The sequence below is a fragment of the Scyliorhinus canicula genome, chromosome 4, assembly GCF_902713615.1.
Source record: "Scyliorhinus canicula chromosome 4, sScyCan1.1, whole genome shotgun sequence".
NCBI classification, from domain to species: Eukaryota; Metazoa; Chordata; class Chondrichthyes; order Carcharhiniformes; family Scyliorhinidae; genus Scyliorhinus; species Scyliorhinus canicula.
In genome coordinates, this window is record NC_052149.1 from 39,329,729 (window position 1) to 39,353,488 (window position 23,760).

A 23,760-nucleotide genomic window follows, 5' to 3' on the forward strand; every position below is an offset into this window, starting at 1 on the left:
GGCCGTTGGCCTGCCTTTGTTTTAGCTCCCACTGGTGTCGGGGAGTCAGTCCTGGTCTCGATTGTTTCAATGTTTCCTTTTTGCCTCCGGAGATAGCTCATTAATATGTTAATGGCTATTGGTTTCAGTTCTGTCTGGGTTCTGCAAATCTTAATACACAGGAAACCTTGCACCTGCTTGTTTTCCCTAGTGCTGTCCAATTTTCCCTGCATTCTTTGCGGGCATCCATTTTGGAATCGGGACGTGGCCACCCCAGGTGGCTACAACATCGCGCGACAGGTAAGTGTGGGGCCTGTGGGGGGGCGGAGAGAGGATCGAGCACGTGAGGTGACTGGCCCGCGATCGGTGCCCACCGATCGTCGGGTTGGCGTCTCTAAGAGACGCACTCTTTCCCCTCTGCCGCCCCGCAAGATAAAGCCGTCACGTCTTGCGGGGCGGCAGAGGGGAAGACGGCAACCGCGCATGCGCGGGTTGGAGCCGGCCAACCTGCGCATGCGCGGCTGACGTCACTTAGGCGCTGCCGGCCACGTCATTCTCGGCGCGCCGCTTTGACGCAAGCGTCAAGGCCCGGCGGCCGAGTTTCTCGCAACGCCGCTCCTAGCCCAGGGGGGGGATAGGGGGCGAAGAGTGGCCTCCGACACTCCGGGTTTTACTCCGTCGTCGGCCGTTGCGGAGAATCGTGCCCTTTATAAAAGTTGATCAGGTCATCTTATTAGAACCACAGAATCCTACAGTGCTGAAGGAGGCCATTTGACCCTCTGGAAGAGCACCCTACCTAGGCTCACTCTCCCGCCCTACCCCATAACCCCACCTACCCTGCATGTTTTTGGACTATGCGAGGAAACAGGAGCACCTGGAGGAAACCCACGCAGACACGGGAGAAAGTGCAAACTCCAAATAGTCATCAAAGGCCGGAATTGAACCTGGGGTCCCTGGTTCTGCGAGGCATCAGTGCTAACCACTGTGCCCACCATGCCGCCACTTCAGAATACGACTAAAAGTCAAATACAAACACAAGCAAATATTCTGGAATGAAATTATTCCTTGGTATAGTCCTATTCCAGCTTGATGCTTTATGAGCATTAATATACAGGATCACAGCCTTGTTTTCCAATGTGCCAGATTTTTTTGATCTTTAACTGCACTGTGCATACACAAGTGTTGAAAGGAAGTCAAGCAAGGTACCTTCCAGTGACAACAGTGCCTATCCCACTGTTTCAGCAAGTAATTGTGTTTGGAACAGGGAGGGAACAAGAGAAGAGGAAAGAAACTGTGGCCAACAACGATGATTCACCCATGTATCCTATCAGCTGGCGAAGGTGTTATCAATGCTTGTGATTCATGAAAGAAATACAAATATAGATGGTCTTTGTGATTCATGGGCACTAGAATTGTGGGATCTTTTGAGTGTTGCTCCACATTCCAAGCTCAATTCTTGGCCCATGCTGAATTGGCTGAGCTCAGTTAAGAGGGCAGTGCGAATGCTATGAGTGGCTTCTGTGTCATAGAATTGTCGATGGGTGGGGGTTGGTTGGAGGAGAGAAAAAAAATTAACCACTCATTGCTCCAGTCTCAGTTTCACATCCAATGACTCCTGCTCGGAGATGCACTTGTGTGCACATCCACGGAAGCCAAAATTGGTTTCAATTGTGACCCCAGTCAGATTGCCTGCTGATATTCGCTCACCAGCATCAACTCCCCCCCCCCCCACCCCCAACTCCCCGCGTGAAGATTAGCTAATTTAGTAGCAAAGAATTTCTGTGTCCGTGAGTGATTACCCAGCAAGACTTGCTGTATTGAGGAGGACTAAAGGTCAAAAACAAATGTAAGCAAAACCCAGGGGAACCGTGAGCTGACAGCTGAGTGCCGATGCAGCTAGTGCTGTCACATTGCATCGTGCAGTAACTATTCTCTCGTTTATTTTCATGCCTGACAGGGTGCAGCACCTCTCCTTTATTTATTCATAGCTGCAGAAAACAAAGATGCAGAAGGATGTGAAAAGAGGAAAGGCATCAACGGAAAGCGAGCTGGTGACTCTTTCTTAATTTACACTGCATAAATTAGCTTTGTGCCTTTCAGTTTCCGGACCACGTGAAGATCATGCTGAACCTTTGTCGAGTGTGGGTAGAGGTGATATGGAATGTGAGAAGGAGATAGAGCTGCTTTAAGAAAATGTCACTGTACCAGTGATGTAGGATGTGTAACAGAGAGCAATGATTCAATTCTGCCCTCACCTTTTACTATGCTAACGCGTTTTATACGCAGTCAGTTTGTTTCATAGTTGCCTGAATGGAGAGTTGGCATGCCCGAGCTGTGAGGTTGTCAACCTTCCTGGATTGTCCGGGATTTGGCCGGAATGGAAGATCGATATTGTGGACATTTCTGTGAATGACGGGCAAGGAAAGCCACAGGGGCTATGTTTCTTCTCCACTTGTGCTCCTGTGGGGCTGACAAAATAGCAGATCCACAGACATCCAGGACACGATGCCGGTAAAACCACGCGATGGAAAGAGCAGTTTGAAAAGTGCAGAGGATTATGGGTATTCCAGTCAAAATTATTGACCCATTGCTCAGAGCACTTCCATTAATAATAATATTAATAATAATAATAATTGTTATTAGTGTCACAAGTAACACGGCAATCAAGTTGTTGTGAAAATCCCCTAGTTGCCACATTCCAGCGCCTGTTCGGGTACACTGAGGGAGAATTCAGAATGTCCAATTCAACTAAGACACTTTTTTGGGGATTTGTGAGAGGAAACCGGAGTACCCGAGGGAAACCCATGCAGGCACATGGAGAACGTGCATCTCCGCACAGACAGTGACCCAAGCCGGGAATCGAACCCGGGTCCCTGGTACTGTGAAGCAGCAGTGTTAACCACTGTGCTACTGTGCCACCCACTGGTTTATCCTGGTTTAAAGAGTCTGGACTGGATTCTGTGCCTTCCGACACCGAAATCACGTTCGGCGATGGGGTGGAGAATCTGTTTTCGCGCCGAAATTGGGAGCAGCGCCTGTTTTTAAATTCTCCGCCCCCTCTGAAAATCGGCGTACTCATGGAGTACCCTGCGCCGCGTATCCACCGCTTCCGGCCATTGCCTGAGGATTGCCCCATGATGCTCCATCTCTAACCGGCCGAATTCCCAACAAGCGTGGGACTCTCATGGTCCCAGCTGTCTGGGAACTGCGCGAGGCAGCTGCGCACTCAAACCGGGGCCGTCACAGTCGGGGAGGGCCAATCGGCGGGCAGAGGGGCTTCATTCGGGGCTGGGGGCAAAGTGGCCAGTTTGGGGCGCGCGGGCGGCTGATGCTGGGCACTATTTTGCTGGTCCAGGTTACCGGGCTGAATCCGCCATGGAGCACAGCGCGGCCGCTGCCGTGCGCATGCGTGGCCTCTGACCCGGAAGTGCTGGGGGCCGTATCGGCAGCTAGAGCTGTGAGCTCTACAATGGCCCCCTACTCGCCCCCAGCAAAACGGGGAAGCTGTGGCCTTTTGACACCAGTGTTCCTGGCGTAAAAGATCACAGTTTTCACGACGGCGTGGGGACCAAAACAGAGAATCCAGCCCTCTGACTTTACAGCACTTTTCTTACGACACCAACTCTGTGACATTTTGTGTGCAGCTTTATTACAATGAAAACATTTAAGTTTTCTTATCCCTCTTCCACCCTCATAAATTTCCTTTTTAACCTGAGGCAAAATCTCTTCATTATCTCCAACTGGACCTCCTTTGCCTTGACCTCCTGTGGATTTCTCATTTCCCCAGGTTCTATCCTTCACAGGCTATAATTGATGTTGAAAACCAAACCTTGATTTTTGAACTAATTTAAAATCATCTGCCACTTCTGCTGCCTGTCTCGCAGTCTTAACCCTTTGCTCTTCTACATGAGTTCTCTGTCATAGAATTCACAGTGCAGAAGGAGGCCATTCGGCCCATCGAGTCTCACCATCCCTTGGAAAGGGCACCCTATCTAAGCCCATATCTCCACCCTATCCCCGCAACCCAGTAACCGCGCCTAATCTTTTTTTTGGACACTGAAGGCAATTTAACATGGCCAATCCACCTAACCTGCACATCTTTGGACTGTGGGTGGAAACCGGAGCACCCGGAGGAAACCCATGCAGACACGGGGAGAATGTGCAGACTCCGCACAGACAGTGAGCCAAGCACGAATCGAACCTGGGACCCTGGCGCTATGAAACAACTGTGCTAACCTCTGTGCTACCGTGCTGCCCACACTCACTACTGCAGGAAGTGAAATTTGACATTCCTTCATCATAACCATTTCTCTCAGAGTTTCAAACATTAAGTCTATTTTTAATGCTCTTATCACTGTCATTATCACATAGAAGACAGAGAGTGGTGGTGGATGGAAAATTTATAGACCAGTCACCAGCGGTGTACCACAGGGATCAGTGCTGGGTCCTCTGCAATTTGTGATTTTTATCAATGACTTGGATGAGGGGCTCAAGGGTGGGTCAGTAAATTTGCTGATGACACCAAGATTGGTGGAGTAGTGGATGAGATTGAGGGCTGTTGTAGGCTGGAAAGAGACATTGATAGGATGCAGAGCTGGACCAAAAAATGGCAGATGGAGTTTAACCCTGATAAGTACTGATAACCCTGATAAGGGGGCAGCACGGTAGCATTATGTATAGCACAATTGCTTCACAACTCCAGGGTCCCAGGTTCAATTCCGGCTTGGGTCAGTGTCTGTGCGAAGTCTGCACATCCTCCCAGTGTGCACATGGGTTTCCTCCGGGTGCTCCGGTTTCCTCCCACCTTCTAAAGATGTGCAGGTTAGGTGGATTGGCCATGATAAATTGCCCTTAGTGTCCAAAATTGCCCTTAGTGTTGGGTGGGGTTGCTGGGTTATGAGGATAGGGTGGAGGTGTTGACCTTGGGTAGGGTGCTCTTTCCAGGAGCCGGTGCAGGCTCGATGGGCCGAATGGCCTCCTTCTGCACTGTAAATTCTATGATTAAAGTACGAGGGGCTGGTTTAGCACGGTGCTAAATCGCTGGCTTTGAAAGCAGACCAAAGCAGGCCAGCAGCACAGTTCAATCCCTGTACCAGCCTCCCCAAACAGGCGCCGGAATGTGGCGACTAGGGGCTTTTCACAGTAACTTCATTTGAAGCCTACTTGTGACAATAAGCGATTTTCATTTCATTTTGGTAGAAAAAATTTGAATGCGGATTACAGGGTCAACGGCAGGGTTATGAGGAATGTGGAGGAACAGAGAGATCTTGGGGTTCGGTTCATGTCCACAGATCTCTGAAGGTTGCCACTCAAGTGGATAGAGCCGTGAAGAAGGCTTATAGTGTGTTAGCGTTTATTAACAGGGGGCTTGAGTTTAAGAGCCGCGGGGTTATGCTGCAACTATACATGACCCTGGTGAGACCACATTTGGAGTATTGTGTGCAGTTCTGGTCACCTCATTATAGGAAGGATGTGGAAGCATTGGAAAGGGTGCAAAGGAGATTTACCAGGATGCTGCCTGGTTTGCAGGATAGGTCTTATGAGGAAAGGTTGAGGGAGCTAGGGCTTTTCTCTTTGGAGCGGAGGAGGATGAGAGGAGACTTGATAGAGGTTTATAAGATGATGAGGGGGATAGATAGAGTGGACGTTCAGAGACTATTTCCTCGGGTGGATGTAGCTGTTACAAGGGGGCATAACGATAAGATTCAGGGTGGGAGATATAGGAGGGATATCCGAGGTAGGTTCTTTACTCAGAGAGTGGTTAGGGTGTGGAATGGACTGCCTGCTGTGATTGTGGAGTCGGACACTTTAGGAACTTTCAAGCGGTTATTGGATAGGCACATGGAGCACACCAGAATGACAGGGAGTGGGATAGCTTGATCTTGCGTTTGGAAAATGTTCGGCACAACATCGAGGGCCGAAGGGCCTGTTCTGTGCTCTACTGTTCTATGTAAAGTTCTTTTATGTGATTCTTTTGAATTCTATATATGTCTGACCTGGTTCTTTTCTTAGATTTATAAACTTCTGTCTGTAGACTTCTGGCTTTAGTTCATATGCACCTAAAATGGCTTTTCACACCTCATCATAATCCCTAGATACTTCCTCTGATAATGATACATGACCAACAACATTGTTTGAACCAACAATACCCACATGGTTTTTGGCCATTGCAATTGTTTAGCTACTTTCTCAAATTAGATTTTTAAAAAGGCTTCGACATCTTTCTCATCAAATCTTGGCACTACTTGAAAATATTTCAACATACACCACTTGGCTTTTGAGTAAGTGGGGGGAACGATTCTCCAATATGGAGCCCAAGTGTTTGCGCTGCCGTGAACGCCGTCGCAGCGCTGGCGCTGGAGCAGTTCACACCCCTCCAGCCTCTTTTCGCGGCGCCAAATAGGCACTGCGCCAACCCGCGCATGCACAGTTGGGCCTTGCCAACCTGCGCATGCGCGGGGGACTTCTTTAGCGCGCCGGCCCCGACTCAACATGGCGTTCAGGGGCCGGCCGGCCAGAAAGTAGGCTCGGTGGGGAGAGGCTGGCCCGCCAATCGGTGGGCCCCGACCGCAGCCCAGACCCCATCGGAGGCCCCCCCAGTGGAGGAGTCCCCCCCCCCCACACATGCCACCCCCCCCCCCCCCCCAACCATTCGCGCAGTTCCCGCCGGCAGTGACCAGGGGTGAACGGCTCCGGCGGGACTCTGTCGTATTGGTGCGGCCGCGGCCCCGCCGATTCCAGTGGCCGGCACTGCACCAAATACGCCGGCGCAAATGGCGGTGACACCTTGGAGAATCGTGCGCCGGTGTTTGTCCGTCGTGGCGCGGTTGCGCCGATTCTCCGGCCCCGCGTGGGGCTCAGAGAATCGCCCCCGGGTTTTTCCTTTCTCTAGACTTTCCTCAACTACAAGAGTTGATCATTTCTGTGTAGTTCCATTTTCCAAAGTTCAAATTCTCACTCCTTTTCTTTTGCTTCTGCCATTGCCACTCTCTTTTTCTCTTTCTGTCCTCTTTCTTTCCTTTCTTCTGTGATTTCCATTGTCATTCACTCTAACTTTTTCCTTTAATTCCAATTCAAGCAGTCATGTGTCAACTGTTTCATTTGTAATTTAATTTTAGCTAATTACAATGATTCAGACTGTTACTCTGGCAAATTGAAATGCTGAGCTATTGCTTAAATTATCTCCAACTTCTTCATCCCTTCAGGTGGAGTCAACTGCAATTTGCCACTAAATCCAAAAGCTTTAACGGCCCTTTGTAAACCACCCAAAGTGACCTCTTCAACACCCAGGAAACTCTTAGTCACTGAAAGAGCCATTTCACCAGTCGCTCCCTATTTAAACTGTCAAGTGTGTCAAGAACTGAAAGAAAGCACCAGTTTCTCATTCACACTGTGATTAAATTCAATAATTCCAAGCCAAACAAGGAATTATACCATTTTAATCCCGGTAAAGAACCCCCAATTATTTTTTCGGACACTGGACCAGCCTCCAATGTATGTTAAAATACAGGACACAAAACCCCAACAATATTTCAATTTGTAAAACTGTGAGGAAAGGACACTTTACCTCAGGAGTGATGACTCTGACCAATAGATATCTTTTACGTTAAAACAAACTTGAATTTAAACACAGGATTGAGCACATTAATATGAAATGAAAATGTAAATCGCTCATTGTCACAAGTAGGCTACAAATGAAGTTACTGTGAAAAGCCCCTAATATCAAAGAAAATATTTTACAATTGACAATTAAACAGTTCGTAAATAAAAGTGAAAACTTTAGGTTGCTATCTACATTGTCACTAATTCCAATTAAGTAACCCGATACTGTTCCAATGGCACTTATCAGGAAAGTTAATAAAACAGGTTACTTGCTTGTCTGTGCAGATATTTGGAGAGAAAAGCCCTCTTCAGAACGATCTGAAAATCCTTCTGCCTTGTCAGACTCTTCTGCTCAACCTAACAGCATTTGGCAAAATTACAAACTATACAGGCTTGGCTCCTCCGATTAATTACATCATCAATATTCCACTAAGATGTTCCATCACCTGCTTAGCTCGGACTAAATGCAATCCCTCATAAATGATCTACTCTCTACGGAATCTCCAGTAATGAAAACAATATCCCATGAGCCATTTCTCTGTAAACAAGCAAAATAGTTAAAATCAATCATTACCACACCTTTTATGACTCCTTGGTTGCAGCTTTAGTCAACAGAGTCTGGGTACCTTAACCTCAGTTCTTTGATAATATTACTGCAAAAAAATATATACCTTAACCCAGGCTTTAAAAACATTACTGCAACAAATATAAAATACAATATATGTTACAATATCTTACATTCACAGAATCACAGAATTTACAGTGCAGAAGGAGGCCATTCGGCGCATCGAGTCTGCACCGGCTCTTGGAAAGAGCACCCTACCTCAGCCCACGCCTCCACCCTATCACCCTATCCCCGTAACCCCACCTTACCTTACATTTTTTGGACACTAAGGGCAATTTAGCATAGTTAATCCACCTACCCCTGCACATCTTTGGACAGTTGGAGGAAACCGGAGCACCCGGAGGAAACCCACGCAGACACGGGGAGAACATGCAGACCCCACACGTACAGTGACCCAAGCCGTGAATCGAACCTGGGATCCTGGCACTGTGAAGCCATTGTGCTACCCACTATGCTACCATTCATCACAATGTTGGCGGGAAGTCCCACTGTGATTGTCACCACCTCCCCACCAGTGATGTACCAGAACATCGAAAACCCAATTAGAATAAATTTAAATCTGACCATCAAGCCTTTTCACATGATAATCCACCCCTCCCCCCCATTACATTATCCATTCACGTCAGAGTGAAAGCAGGGACCCGGGTTTAATTCTGGCCTTGGATGATTGTGTGGAGTTTGCACATTCTCCCCATCTCTACATCGGTTTCCTCTGGGTGCTGCAGTTTCCTCCCACGTTCCAAAGATGTAGAGGTTAGTTGGATTGACCATGCTAAATTGCCCCTTAGTATCCAAAGGTGTGGAAGTTAGATGGGGTTACTGGATTAGGGCAAGGTGTTGGGCCTAGGTGGGATGCTCTTTCAGAGGATCGGTGCAGACTCAATGGGCCGAATGGCTTCCTGTACTGTAGGGATTCTATAGAGCAGTGCCCCCGGCACTGCTGCCTGTCACTACTCCTTGGGATTACCCAGGCAGTGCCATGGGCAGTGTCCAGGCACAGGGGGAAGTGCCTGGGTAGTGCCGGGGGCATTGCTGGGTGCAGTGCCGAGGTAGTGCTAGGGCAGTTCCAAGACAGTGGCAGGCAGCAGTAGGGGGGAGGTGTTTGCATGAAAGTAAAGGTGGAGGGCTGGGGTGGGTTCTATTTATACTTTTGTGTACCGAGGAGACCTTTACAAATGGCACCCCGATCTTTAAAAAAGTAGATTGCGGGTGGGGCGGACTCTTGCCAGCTGGTATCATGGGAGCTGCCCCTTGGATTTTTTTCCTCTAAGTTGCTAGCAGTATGGCAGCGAAAGCTGCCAGCACCAACATCTCTCACCCACTGGAAAACAAGAAAGTTCTGCCCCTAGACTTTGGCATACATGATTCAATTTCAAAATTTCTGGATGACAGGAAATGTGGCAATATTGTGAACATTGAGGAGGATATTATAATCTGTAGAGGACATAGGCAGCTTGGTAGAATGGGTAGGTATGTGCCAGATGAAATTTAATGCAGAGACGTATGAGGTGATTCATTTTGGTAGTAAGAACAAAGAGAGGCAAGTTAGAATTCTGAAGAGGATTCAGGGGCAATGTATATGTGGACAAAGTATTGAAGGTAGCTGGCTGGGTTGAGAGAATGGTTAAAAAAGCATACGGGATCTTGTGTGCATTCAGAATAAGGGCATGCAGCACCAGAGCTAGGAAGCATCATCATACCAGTGCCAAAGAAGAACCAGGCAACGTGCCTCAATGACTACCGTCCGGTGGCCCTGACATCAACTCCATACTCCCAGAATGCCGAGATCCACTGCAATTCGCATACCTCCGCAAGCGGTCCACAGCAGACGCCCTCTCCCTGGCCCTACACTCACTCCTGGAGCATCTCAACAACAAGGACTCCTATATCAAACTCCTATTTATTGACTACAGCTCCTCCTTCAGCACTATATTCCCAAGCAACCTCATATCAAAGCTCCAAAACCTAGGACTTGGCTCCTCACTCTGCAACTGGATCCTTGACTTTCTGACCCATAGGCCACAGTCAGTAAGAATAAACAACAACATCTCTTCCATGATAGTCCTCAATACCGGGGCCCCGCTAGGCTGTGTACTTAGGCACCTACTATACTCCCTACACACACACGACTGCGTGGCAAAATTTGGCTTCAACTCCATCTACAAGTTTGCTGACGACACGACCGTAGTGGCTTGGATAACGACGAGTCAGGATACTAGAGGGAGATAGAGAACCTAGTGGAGTGGTGTAACAACAACAATCTCTCCCTCAATGCCAGCAAAACTAAAGAGCTAGTCATTGACTTCAGGAAACACTGTACACACCCCTGTCTGCATCAAAGGGGCCGAGGTGGAGATGATTGACAACTTCAAATTCTGAGAGGTACACATTACCAAAAATCTGTCCTGGTCCACTCACGTCGATGCTACCACCAAGAAAGTACAACAGCGCCTATACTTCCTCAGGAAACTAAGGAAATTCGGCATGTCCACAGTAACTCTTACCAACTTTTACAGATGCACCATAGAAAACATCCTATCTGGCTGCATCACAGCCTGATATGGCAACTGCTCAGCCCAAGACTGCAAGAAACTTCTGAGTCGTGAACACAGCCCAGTCCATCACACGAACCCACCTCCCATCTATTGACTCTATCTACACCTCCCGCTGCCTTGCCAAAGCGGGCAGCATAATCAATGACCCCTCGCACCCGGCTTACTCACTCTACCAACTTCTTCCATTGGGCAGGAGGTACAAAAGTCTGAGAACACGCACAAACAGATTCAAAAACAGCTTCTTTCCCTCTGTTACCAGACTCATTAATGACCCTCTTATGGACTGACCTGATTAATACTACACTCCTGTATCCTTCACCCGATGCCGGTGTCTATGTACTAACATTGTGTACCTTGTGTTGCCCTATTATGTATTTGCTTTTCAAGTAGTAAATGATCTGTTTGAGCTGCATGCTGAAAAATACTTTTCACTGTACCTCGGTACACATGACAATAAAATCCAATCCAATCCAAGTTATGTTAAACTGTATAAAACATTGGTTCAGCCTCATTTGGCGTATTGCATCCAATTCTGGGTGCCACTTTAGAAAAGATGTCAAGGCATTAGAGAGGATGCAGAACAAATTAGTGAGAATGGATCCATGAGTGGATGAGGAATTTATTTTTTTCTCTTTTATAAATTTAGAGTACCCAATTCATTTTTCCAATTAAGGGGCAATTTAGCGTGTTCAATCCACCTACTTTGCACATCTTTGGGTTTTGGGGGCGAAACCCCCGCACACACGGGGAGAATGTGCAAACTCCACACGGACAGTGACCCAGAGCCGGGATTGAACCTGGGACCTCGGGCCGTGATGCAGCACCACAACCGATTTGACGCCTCTATCACTTCCACACTGCAGGCTGCCTCGGAATCCCTGCCCCATCTTCCAATGTATGGGGATCCAGCATCCCCTCCCCCCTCCTGGGCACACTGCATGCAGGTGATGGATGTGAGCGTGCACTCAGCAGACAGGCAGGGGTCAGACTATGGCATAGATCGAGGTGCACCAGCGCTCGGCTCTCAGTGGATTATCATCACCCCCAGGATGTAACTGTTCTGCACATTTCCTGGGAAATGTGCACACATGTGTAGTGATATCGTGGTTGTGTTGTAATTCACTGACTGACCACTAGGTGTCTCATAGTATATAAGTGAATGTTTGAGTCAGGTGACCCCTCCAACTTGCTGGAGGAAGCTGGAGAGAAGTCACTTGTGTATGATCTTACTGTTATTCATCTGTTGTTTTGTATATAGGTTGGCACTCAGCGCCCCCTCATCCCCGTCGGTGCTCATGAACCCTGGTGTTCACTTCGCGATGGAGGGGCAGCTGGGTCGAGTCATGGCAGCCCCTTCCTCATCTTGCTTTGCCAGCCCTGTTGGCTCCCCGATGTCTGCACCATGGTGTTGGCGCCCTCAGTGATGGTCTTCAGTGACTGGGACATGCTCTGGAACACCTTGGCAAAGCCCAGCTGCAACTGGGACAAGCTCCACAGTGCCTCAACTATGTCCGCCTGGTACTGGGTCATATTCTCCAGCAAGTCGGACACTAATGGTGCTGACGTCGTGTACCAGGCTCTCCACTACCGTTGCCACTCGAGCAGTGTTGACCTCAGTGTCGCGCATTGCTGGCGACATTTCCTGCACTCGTAGCCACTGGGACTCCTCCAAGTGGCTATGGACCTGCTGGAGGGTCGCTGACATCTCCCTCTGAATATCCCAGTCGCTCTCTAATGTCTCCATCAGCTCCGTATCAGGCTGGGACCCAGCTGAGTGCTGGGATTCAGCAGACCTCCGACTGCTGTCTCGCCTGGGTGTTCCTGCCTCCATCTGATGTGCATTTGCAACGGTGTGGTGCTCACCAAACTGTGCCCAGAAGCCTGTCCACTAACGTTGCCCTCTGAGGTGTGTGTCTCTGTGCTGGTGGAGGTTGGGGATGATAGCTGTGACACATCTATGTTGGCATCCTCGGAGTTCTCCTCTGAGGTGTTTTCATGGGAGGGACAATCCTGGATGAGCCGGCGCCGTTAGCCAAAAGCCCTGCAGTAGAATGGACATGTGGTCAGTCTGTATGGCAATAACAACTCATGTTTGTCAGTGCATCTGGGTGGGTCCAGGTGGATCCTCAACCTCCATGTTGGTAACTGCTCCGTCCTCGGCCACCCCAGTGTCTTCCAGGGCCCGTTCCTTGAAGGTGGTGAGGATTATGATGTCCGGCACCCCACCGCTAGTTTGGGCCATCTTCCAACGGTTGTGGGACAACTCATCCTGTGGGGCACAGAGAGGGCATAGTTAGCCGCACGAGTGGTTCAGCGCAAGGGGAGGGGGAAAGGTTCTGGGGGAGGTGTTTGGGGAGGGGCTTGGGACGGGGAAAGATTTCGGGGAGGGGGCAGCGTTGGCGGCATGGGCGGACCAAGGTGCAGCACGGTGGTGGGCGGAGGTGGTGCCCGGTGCAGTTCCATGGGACGGGTTGGCCGTGCCAACTTACCCTTGTGGCCCATTGTAGGTCGTTGACCTTCTTACAGCACTGGTGATGCTGCCCCTTCCTCTCAGGCGGCACTGGTTGCCCTGTGGCTGACTGCAAGATCCTTGGGGAGGAACCAAGACATCCCTCCTGGTCTCAGCCGCCTCTTGGAGCCTCCCCAGGTCTGCATCACTGAATCATGGAGCCGGTCGTCTCCATGGCTGCGAACTGAGTGGGGTTGGCTGTGCAGGAGCAGTTTCTGTGCTGCTCTACCTTCTTAGTGTGGGTGAGGCTGGCGAGCGCGGTCCCGGTGAATTGGCTGACCAGCCTTCATTTGGGTGTGAAGCCCATGGGGCCTCCTTAAGCGGACCAATTAATGTATTGCGATGACAATCTCGCCAGGCTGAGCGCCGAGAAGAATTGCGCCCATCCTGTCCACATCCATCATCTGAGAATCTGATCTGTTTCAATCAAGTCGCCTCTTAATCTTCTAAACTCCAGCGAATATGAGCCTAGCTTGTTCAGCCTTCCCTCATAAGACATTCCACGCATTAGTCTGATAAACCTTCTTTGAACTGCTTGCAATGCATTTACATCCTTTCTTAGATAAGGTGACAAAATACTGTAGGCAGTGTGGCATCACACACTAGTTAAATAATATATACGTTTCCTGAAACTGCACTGAATTGGCTGGGAGCAAATTTGTAGCATCCCAATTTATTAACACTTGCAAAACACAAGCATTGGTCTTTTAATTTTTAAATATATTTTTCAGATTTAAAAAAAAAAATTGTGCTAAAGTTTGAAAGGTTAGTCTTTTTATTTTAGCTTTCAGAATGAAGAACACAACCCATGGCAGATGGCCATGCTATTTTATGTCAACACTTTGTGTTACTGTGCAGTTTTGAAAACTGCAGCTCCAGCAGGAAGAGGGATGGGGCACTATCTTATTCACACAAATGATTCCATTGTCTGTTGCTCTCTGCACATCATATTTACTCATTTATCAGAAAGCCAACTTCCTCTTTTGTTCTGTTAAATAGTTTGCAAACAAAGAAAAGATAATCTCAGCTGATTATCGTATTTCTGTCACAGGACCTCGGAACAAGCAAGATTTTCTGTCAGATTCTTTCCTGCAGGTGTTGGGTGTCACAGAACCTCACCCCCATTATTCAATGTCAAATGGAATACTTTTTAGAAATGTGTAAATTTCTGTCTGTGAATATATGCATTATCACAGAATCCCTGCAGTGCAGAAGGAGGCCATTTGGCCCATCGAGTCTGCACCGACCCTTCGAATGAGCACTCTACCCACTTACACTCCCCTGTCCACCCCGCCCTATCCCTGTAACCCAGAACTTAACCCCGAAGGGGCAATTTAGCATGGCCAATCCACCTAACCTGCACATCTTTAGACTGTGGGAGGAAACCGGAGCACCCGGATTAAACCCACGCAGACACAGGGGTAAGATGCAGACTCTACACAGACAGAAATTGAACCTTGGTCCCTGCTAATCGCTGTGCCACTCCAATATATATATAAATATTAATTTTTGGATAAGGTCTCACTATGTACAATACATTCAGGTGCGTTTAGGGAACAAAGTAACTTTTGATTGATGACCAACACAACAGTTTGTAAACCTGTCTCTGACACAAGCTCCCTTCAATCTAAGCCTCCCCCACTGGGCGAATGAGACTACTGAACTTGCTCCAGTAAATAGAGACAAAAGAGCTTATGAGTTTAATATCTTGTGTATCCGACATTTCCAGGCAGTGTTAGATTTTATGTTGACAGGTGGCAGTCAAATTTAAAACACTGGCTGACTGAATATGAAGAAGGAACTTGGGCGGGATCCTCCGCTTCGCCGGCAGCGCACTCACGCCCGGGGATTTCACGACGGCGTAAGGGTGGCCAAATTGGCAAATCCCATTTGCCGGCTGCTGCTGCCGGCAGGGGCACACCGTGTCAAAAGACGGGTCTGGCAGGCCGGAAAAACCTGCCCCTTGCATTTAACCACTGTCCTTCACATCTTTAGGATGTCTTCACATCTAATTAGTTATTGTTGAAGGACACTTGCTGTTGCGAGGTAGGCCAGTTAACCCGTTTTTGTGGTGTTGGTTGAGTGGTGATGAGGACGCTGGGAGATCTCCCCTGTTTTTCCTTGATTTGTGCCATGGGATAGTTTAATTCCACCTAAACAGAGAGACGGTGTCTCTATTTAACATTTCATCTGAAAAATCAGACAGGAGTAAATGCAGCACTCCCTTTGTACCACACTGAAATGACAGCCTTGAATGTGTCATAGAAGTCATAGCATTTACAGTGCAGAAGGATGCCATTCAGCCCATCGTGTCTGCACCGGCCCTTGGAAAGAGCACCCTGCTTAAACCCACGCCTCCACCCTATCCCCGTACCCAGTAACACCACCTAATATTTTGGACACCAAGGGGCAAATTAGCATGGCCAATCCACCTAACCTGCACATCTTTGGACTGAGGGAGGAAACCCACGCAGACACGGGGAGAAAGTGCAAATTCAGGGCGCGCAGTGGGTTAGCCCTGCTGCCTCACGGCACTGAGGTCCCAGGTTCGATCCTGGCTCTGGGTCACTGTCCGTGGGTCGTTTGCACACTTTCTCTGTGTTTGCATGGTTTTCGCTCCCACAACCCAAAAGATGTGCAGGCTAGGTGGATTGGCCACGCTAAATTGCTCCTTAATTGGAAAAAATGAATTGGTTACTCTAAATTTATATATAAAAAAAGAAAGTGCAAATTCCACACAGTCACCCGAGGCGGGAATTGAACCTGGGACCCTGGATCTGTGAGGCAGCAGTGCTAACCACTGTGCCACTGTGCTCAAGAAACTTCTGATTCTGGTGACAGTGCTGCCACAGAGCTAAGCAGACACATTTCAAAAACTCAATTCCTTATTTAAATTATTTCCCAGTCTCTCCTTCACTGTTCCATTACCATTAAACAAGGTGTCCAACCCGGATCTAGTGAAGAGTGCAGGGAAGTATGCGAGGAGCATTAGCAGGTGTGTATGAAAATGAGATGCCAACCTGCTAAAGCTACACCGAGCTATAGGAATGCTAAAGAGGAAAAGCATGCTATGTGGAGAAAAATAAACATGCAGGACTACAGGGAAAGGTGGAGGGGGAAGGACTATCTGAGTTGCTCTTGCAGAGAACTGAATGAGCCATATGGCCTCCGACTGTACTGCGATCATTCTATGATTGTATAGACAGGACTAACCGATCCCATGATCAATGAATCGGAACAAAGCTCTGTAACCTAGCAACATCAAGTCACAAATGGTGCCGGACAATTAAATGACCAAAAGAAGGAGCAGCCTCTAAAAAAACACCCGATCTTCAATGACCGGTGTGTTGGAATGAATCAAGTGGCATTCGCTCACTCTGGTTTCTGTCAGGGCCACTCAGTTTGTTATAAATCTGGTCCGAACATGGGCATGAGCTGAATTCCAATGGTGAGTTGAGGTGAGAGGGACTGCTCTTAACATAAGGCAGCATTTGACAGAGTGTGGTACTCAATCTCATGTTAGTGGGCATCGGGGGTAAACTTGAGTTGGAAAGGAAGGTGGTTGTGGTTGTTGGTCCATACGTCTTCAACACAATAAGAAGTCTCACAACACCAGGTTAAAGTCCAACAGGTTTGCTTCAACACACTAGCTTTCGGAGCACTGCTGCAGTGACCTGAGGAAGGAGCAGTGCTCCGAAAGCTAGTGTTTGAAACAAACCTGTTGGACCTTAACCTGGTGTTGTACTGTGCTCACCCCAGTCCAACGCCGGCACCTCCACATCTTCAGCGCAAGACATTGTGGGCAGCCCCAGGCTGTCGGGAAATCCCCGGATCGCCAGCGCAACGGAGAATCCCGACAGCAGAGAATCCAGCCCCATGTTTTCTTGCTCCGCTTAAAGGGACAGCTAGAAACGCTTTACAGGCAAAACCAGCAAAGGCCATCAAAACCGTCACTTCAGCCAGTCTGTGAATCAGACTCAAAGTAAGATATCAGGCAACCAAATTATGTAACATATTCCAGTTAAAGTTCACCTGAGAACCAACCTCGCAGAAACCTCGCAGCCTGCTGTGAACTCTTCACTGCATAAAACCCTAATTTCAACTTGAACTTATCCAAACCATTCAGGCCTGCCACGTGGGAGAACAGAGTTTAATGGCCGGGATTCTCCGATATTGGGGCCAGGTTTTGACGCTGGCGTCAAAACCTGTGCAAGCAATTCCGGCATCAACGAGCCTCCAGGCCCAGTAATTCTCCTGTTCTTCAAGGGCTAGAACGGTGGCGGAGTGCTGTGCGCTGCTCCGGCTCCGAAAGCCGGCCCTGCACAGCTGGCGCGGGTCCGCGCCGGCGTATGGTTGCCATCTCTGCGCCGGCTCCCGCGCAACATGGTGGAGCCCTACAGGGACCCGGCGCGGAGGAACATATGCCCCCCCCCCCCCCCCCCCCCGGAATAAGCGTGCCCACCGATCGGTAGCCCCCAATTGTAGGCCTGGCCACCATGGAGTCCACCCCTGGAGTCGGTTCCCCCCCCCCCTCCACCAGGACGGCCCCCGGAGCCAGAACGCCGAGGTCCCGCCGGGTTGGACCATATGTGAACCACACCGGCGGGACTCGACCCGTCGAGTGCGGAGAATTGCCTGGGGGTCGCTTTCAATTGCCTCCGACCGACGCCGCAGCAACCGCGGGAGAGCGAGTGGTGCCGATTCCCTGGTCGCCGGAGAATCGGCAGCCCGGCGTCAGAGCGGCCTGGCGGGATTCTCGCCCCCCCCCCCCCCCGGCGATTCTCCGACCCAGCGTGGGCTTGGAGAATCCAGACCCATAAATCAGAAACTGAGATGATTAGAACCTGTAAAAGTGCATGACCGTATCTGTATTTCATCGTTATGTGTGTGAGATGTGCTGGATTCTCCAATTCTGGGGCCATGTCCAGACACTGGTGTGAGAACGGTGGAGAAAACTAGCGCAAAACGGCCACTGATTCCCCGTTTTGCTGGGGGCTAGCAGGACAGCAGCGTAGAGCACCCGGTTCTAGCTGCCAATATGCCCCAGAGAATTGCCGGGTCCGTGCCCACGCATGCGCACATCGCTGTGCTTCATGGCGGAAGCCACTCCTGGACCTGGCCCGCGAAATAGACCCCCCCTTCGGCCGGCTCGCGTGTCCCGAACTGTCCACCACAGTGCCCCCAGCCCCGAATAATGGGCTGGATTCTCCGCCGGCGGGATGCTCCATTTTGCCGGCAGCCCGGGGGTTTCCCGACGGGTGGGGTTGCCCCACAGTGGGAAACCCCATTGACTGGCCAGCGTAACGGAGCATCCCGCTGGTGTGCTGAACCAAAAAACTGGGGCAGCGGGACGGCGAATCCAGCCCAATGCCCCCCCCCCTGCCCGCGGATCGGCCCTCCCCAGACTGTAGCGGTCGGTGCTGGACTGAGACCGCAGCCGCCACGCTGAGTTCCCGATGGATCAGACAACACGTGTCCCACGCCGTCGGGAACACGTCCGGTCAGGGGCGGAGCATCGGGGAGCGGGCCTCAAGCAGTGGCCTGAGGCTGTCGAAATGTGACACAGCGTACTCTCTGTGTGCGCTGCTTTGGAGGGGGCAGAGCATCGCAAAAGCGGCGCCATCCCGATTTCGTCGGGAATTTGGATTCTTCGACCGTTCGCCGAACGCGATTTCGCCATCGGCGACCGAAGAATCCAGCCCGTTGTGTTTAATTCCCTCGAGGAATTAATCCTCCTCAAGGAGAAGCAGTGGCACAGTGGTATTGTCACTGGATTACTAATCTAGAGACCAGGGTAATGCTCTGTGGACCTGGGATCGAATCCCACCATGGCAGATCGTGGGATTTGAATTAAAAGTCTAATGAGTTTTGGGGCGGCACAGTGGTTAGCACTGGTGCCTCATAGCTCCGGAGTCCCGGGTTCAATTCTGGCCTCCGGTGACTGTGTGGTGTTTGCACTTTCTCCCGTGTCTGCGTGGGTTTCCTCCCGGTGCTCCAGTTTCCTGCCACAGGCTAGTCGAGCAATAGCCTGACATAGCCATACCTTACAGATCATGTCCCTGACACCACCATCACCATCCTTGGGGGTGTCCTTTCCTACCAGAGGTAAGTTGGAGGTACAGTGGTATACAGTCAGGAGGGAATTGCCCTGGGTGTCCTCAACATCAACTCTGGACCATAGGCATCTTATTGCATCAGGTCAAACATGGGCAAGGAAATCTCCTGATGATTACCATGTACTGCCCCTTCATGTTGAACATCTTTGGAGGAAGCACTGAGGGTGACAAGGGCACAGAATATACTATGGTTGGGGACATCAATATCCATCACCAAGAGTGGCTCAGTAGCACCAACACAAGCTGAGCTGGTGGAGACCTAAGGGACATAGTACAGGAGCAAGGATGTCTTACTGCAGCTGTATAAGGCCTTGGTGAAACCATACCTGGAATATTGTGAGCAGTTTTGGTCTCCTTATCCAAGAAAGGATATATTTACCATGGAGGGAATGCAGCAACTGTACACCAGACTGGTTCCTGGAATGTGAGGATATGTCCTATGAGGAGAGATTGGGTTAACTGGGCCTGTATTCACTGGAATTCAGAGGAATGAGGGGGGGACAGGGGGGATTAATTGAAAAGTATAACATTGATTCTACTAGTACAGCACAGAACAGGCCCTTCGGCCCTCGATGTTGTGCCGATCAATGATCACCCTACTCAAACCCACGTATCCACCCTACACCCGTAACCCAACAACCCCCCCCCCCCCCCCAACCTTACTTTTTAGGACACTAAGGGCAATTTAGCATGGCCAATCCACCTAACCCGCACATCTTTGGACTGTGGGAGGAAACCGGAGCACCCGGAGGAAACCCACGCACACACGGGGAGGACGTGCAGACTCCGCACAGACAGTGACCCAGCCGGGAATCGAACCTGGGACCCTGGAGCTGTGAAACATTGTGACAGGGCAGGCCAGACTGGGTGCAGGGATGTTGTTTCCTCTGGCTGGAGGGTCTAGAACAAGGGGCCATGGCCTCAGGATATGACGTAGGCCATTTAGGTTTGAAATGAGGAGAAACCTCTTCACTCAAGAGGGTGGTGAACTTGTGGAATTCTTTGCCAGAAAAAGTTAATTTTAAATAGGAATCATTGAATTCTTTGGGCAATAAGCAATTATTTTGGGCATCTTTTAGTAAAGAGGCGACACTTTGGCGCAGTGGTTAGCACTGTTGCCTCACAACCCCAGGATCCCGGGTTCAATTCTGGCCTCGGTGACTGTCTGTGCGGAGTCTGCACTTTCTCCCCGTGCCTGCGTGGGTTTCCTCCGGGTGCTCTGGTTTCCTTCCACAGTCCAAAGATGTGCAGGTTAAGTGGAATGACCATGCTAAATTGCCCCTTAGTGTCCAAAAGGTTAGGTGGGGTTACAGGGATAGGGTGTTCTTTCCATGGGTTGGTGTAGACTCGATGGGCCGACTGGCCTTCTTCTGCACTGCAAATGCTATGATTCTATGATGACTCTATAATAATGGTGGAGCAGGCTCGAGGGACCTAATGGTCTTTTACTGCTCCTATTTTCTGTATTTCTATACATAGCTGCTGGACTGGGCCTGTGGCAGGTGCTGAGGGAACCAATAAGACGCCCTGCCGGCAACAGTAGTAGACTCGCCAACTTTAAGGGCATTTAAGTGGTCACTGGATAGACATATGGATGAAAATGGAATAGTGTAGGTCAGATAGGCTTCAGATGGTTTCACAGGTCGGCGAAACATCGAGGGCCGAAGGGCCCGTACTGCGCTGTAATGTTCTATGTTCTATGTTCTAAGAGGAAAAAACATATTTGACCTTATCTTCACTAGAAAGACAAATCTGTCCATAACAGTATTGGTAGGAGTTGGCCATTGCACAGGCCTTGTGGAGATGAAGTCCCGTTTTCATATTGAGGATGCTCTGCATCGTCTTCAGTTGCACTACCACCGTGCGAAATAGGACAGATTTTGAATAGATCTAGCACCTCAGGAATATGCACTGGCACTCATCAACCCCGCTCGTCAGTGCAGGAAGAGATCGGGAATGGTGCCCCAATCTCACAACACCCCCCCCCCCCCCCCCCCACCCTCGCACCCCGCCTCATAAGGGCAGGCTACTAGGTAACAGCACTGCCAGGATGCCACCCTGCCCAGATACCAACCACCCGGGTGTCCCCGATTGCCTGGGAGACCCCCCCCCCCAATGTTTGTGGGAACCATTGCTAAACGGCACCCGGCTGTGGTCTCCTCGGCAAGGCCGGTAGATCCCGGGACTCGGTTTGATCTGACGTCGTTAAGTGAGTTTTTAATTTAATTTAATCTGCAAGTCAGGGTCGGGCGGGACACAGATTGAGATATCTTGAGATCTTGAAAGGCGTAACGACCATTGGGAAACCTGGAAGAGGCCTCCAGCGAGATGTACTGGCCAGGTCCCTCCCGGATTCCGGCAGGATGTGGCCGGTAAATCATGCCCTGGATAAGCCAACTCTCAATCCATATTGGTTTTCGTTTGAAAAGTATATCAACTCATGAATTTTACACCAATTCTCTCGAATTTTAAGTGATTCTCTTTTGAGTTATGAGACAGTGAGGTTGACATGTCTTGTTATTTGTTGCCTTTTAAACAAATCAGACCTTTATACCTGTACTACTGACTTCCTACCAGAAGGTGACAGTGCCATACCTGCAGTTCTCCCCATCTGTAGCGACCCGCCACAACATATGGAAACACCCGGGGCCGGGATTCTCCCGTACCCGGCGTGTCGGGGGGTCCCGGCGGGATGGAGTGGCGTGAACCACTCCGGCATCGGCCCGCCCCAAAGGTGCGGAATCCTCTGCACCTTCAGGGGCTAGGCCAGCAGCGGAGTGGTTTGTGCCCGCCGGCCAGCCGGCGAGAGTCCGCGCATGCGCGGGTGCGTCAGCGGCTGCTGACGTCATCCCCTCGCATGCGCAGGGTGGAGTCACCCACACGTCGGCCGTCATGGAGGCTGACACGGCCGATGCGTAGTAAAAGAGTGCCCCCACGGCACAGGCCCACCTGCCGATCGGTGGGCCCCAATCATGGGCCAGGCCACCGTGGCGGCACTCCCCGGGGCCAAATCGCCCTGCGCCCCCCCAGGACCCCGGAGCCCGCCCGCATCACCAGGTCCTGCCGGTCAGGGACCTAGTCTGATCCACGCCGGCGGGACCGGCAAAAAACCAGCGGGACCTCGGGCCATCGCGGGCCGGAGAATTCGGGTAGCCCCGGGGCCCATTGAGTCGCGCCGTCCCCGCCATTCTCGGGGTGGGCGGCGCGACTCACGCCTCGCCGACTTTTGGAGGGCCAGAGAATTCGGCAGCCGGTGGGGGCGGGATTCACGCCGAACCCCGGCGATTCTCCGACCCGGCGAGGGGTCGGAGAATCCCGCCCCCGGTCTTTCTCAGATGATTCAGTTGTTGATTCCACCCCAACACTCCCTCTTTCAAGTATACAAGGAAGAAAAGGAAGGCCCGATCCTCCACTCCCTCTGGCAACCTGGCTGAATTACATCTTACCACTCCACATGCAAACCCAATCAGAGTACCTCTATGACCAACTTCAGATAACAGCTTGCATTTGGGGGCTGCCATTAACTTTCTTTAAAAGTAAATTTAGAGTACCCAATTCAATTTTTCCAATTAAGGGGCAATTTAGCCTGGTCAATCCACCTACACTGCACACCTTTGGGTTGTGTGGGGGCGAAACCCACGCAAACACAGGGAGAATGTGCAAACTCCACATGGACAGTGACCCAGAGCTGGGAGCGAACCTGGGACCTCTGAGGCGCCGCGAGGCAGCAATGCTAACCATCGTGCTTCCACTGGCTGCCATTACCATAAAGAACATCTCACCTTGATTGATCGGGGAAATGAAGCTGATAATTGGAGGCTTGGATTAGTAAAGGTGAGCAAAAAGCTTGGTCGAAATCCAGGTTTTTGAGGAGCCTCTGAAGCTGGGAAGGTGGATAGATTTGATGCTCACACTGTCAGGTGGTCTTTATTCAAAATAGTAGCTCAGGCTCACAGAAATGTTCTGAAAGTTTTAGGGATTGAAGTGGGACCAAAGACCTAGAATAGGGTGAATCTAACCTCAACGCAGAGAGTGTATTTGGCACCATCTTGTGGTGAGATTTAGGTAATACATCTAAAACTCTGGCGATGGCCTCCAGCTGGAACTAGCAAGGGGTGTATATTCTGATTTGTTAAGCTCATTAATGTGTAAAGTGAATGGAACTAATTGAAAAAAATGAATGAAAATGCGGTGCACCGGAAAAGCAGCTCGTCACAGCGCAGCGTGGCCGATGAGATTCCACTGTCGGGATCTACCCGGCTTGTGATCTTGCGAGGTGTTGCGATGTAAATCATCATTGCCCAATGGGCGGGATCACCTTTTGGCAAATCTGCATATTAGAGCGAGACAGTAAATCTCACTCTAATGCTCAGA

The 23,760-nt window shown here is 50.2% G+C and overlaps 1 protein-coding gene across 1 annotated transcript in view; it reads left to right on the top strand.

Annotated features, from left to right (window-relative positions):
* Positions 1–1,874: 1,874 nt before the first annotated feature.
* Positions 1,875–23,760, top strand: part of LOC119964510 — a 210,188-nt gene continuing 188,302 nt past the window's right edge. Inside the window, exon 1 of the mRNA XM_038794087.1 lies at positions 1,875–2,030. Within this exon, the coding sequence (XP_038650015.1) occupies positions 1,983–2,030 (48 nt within the window). The 5' untranslated portion in view covers positions 1,875–1,982. The remainder of the gene's footprint in view (positions 2,031–23,760) is intronic.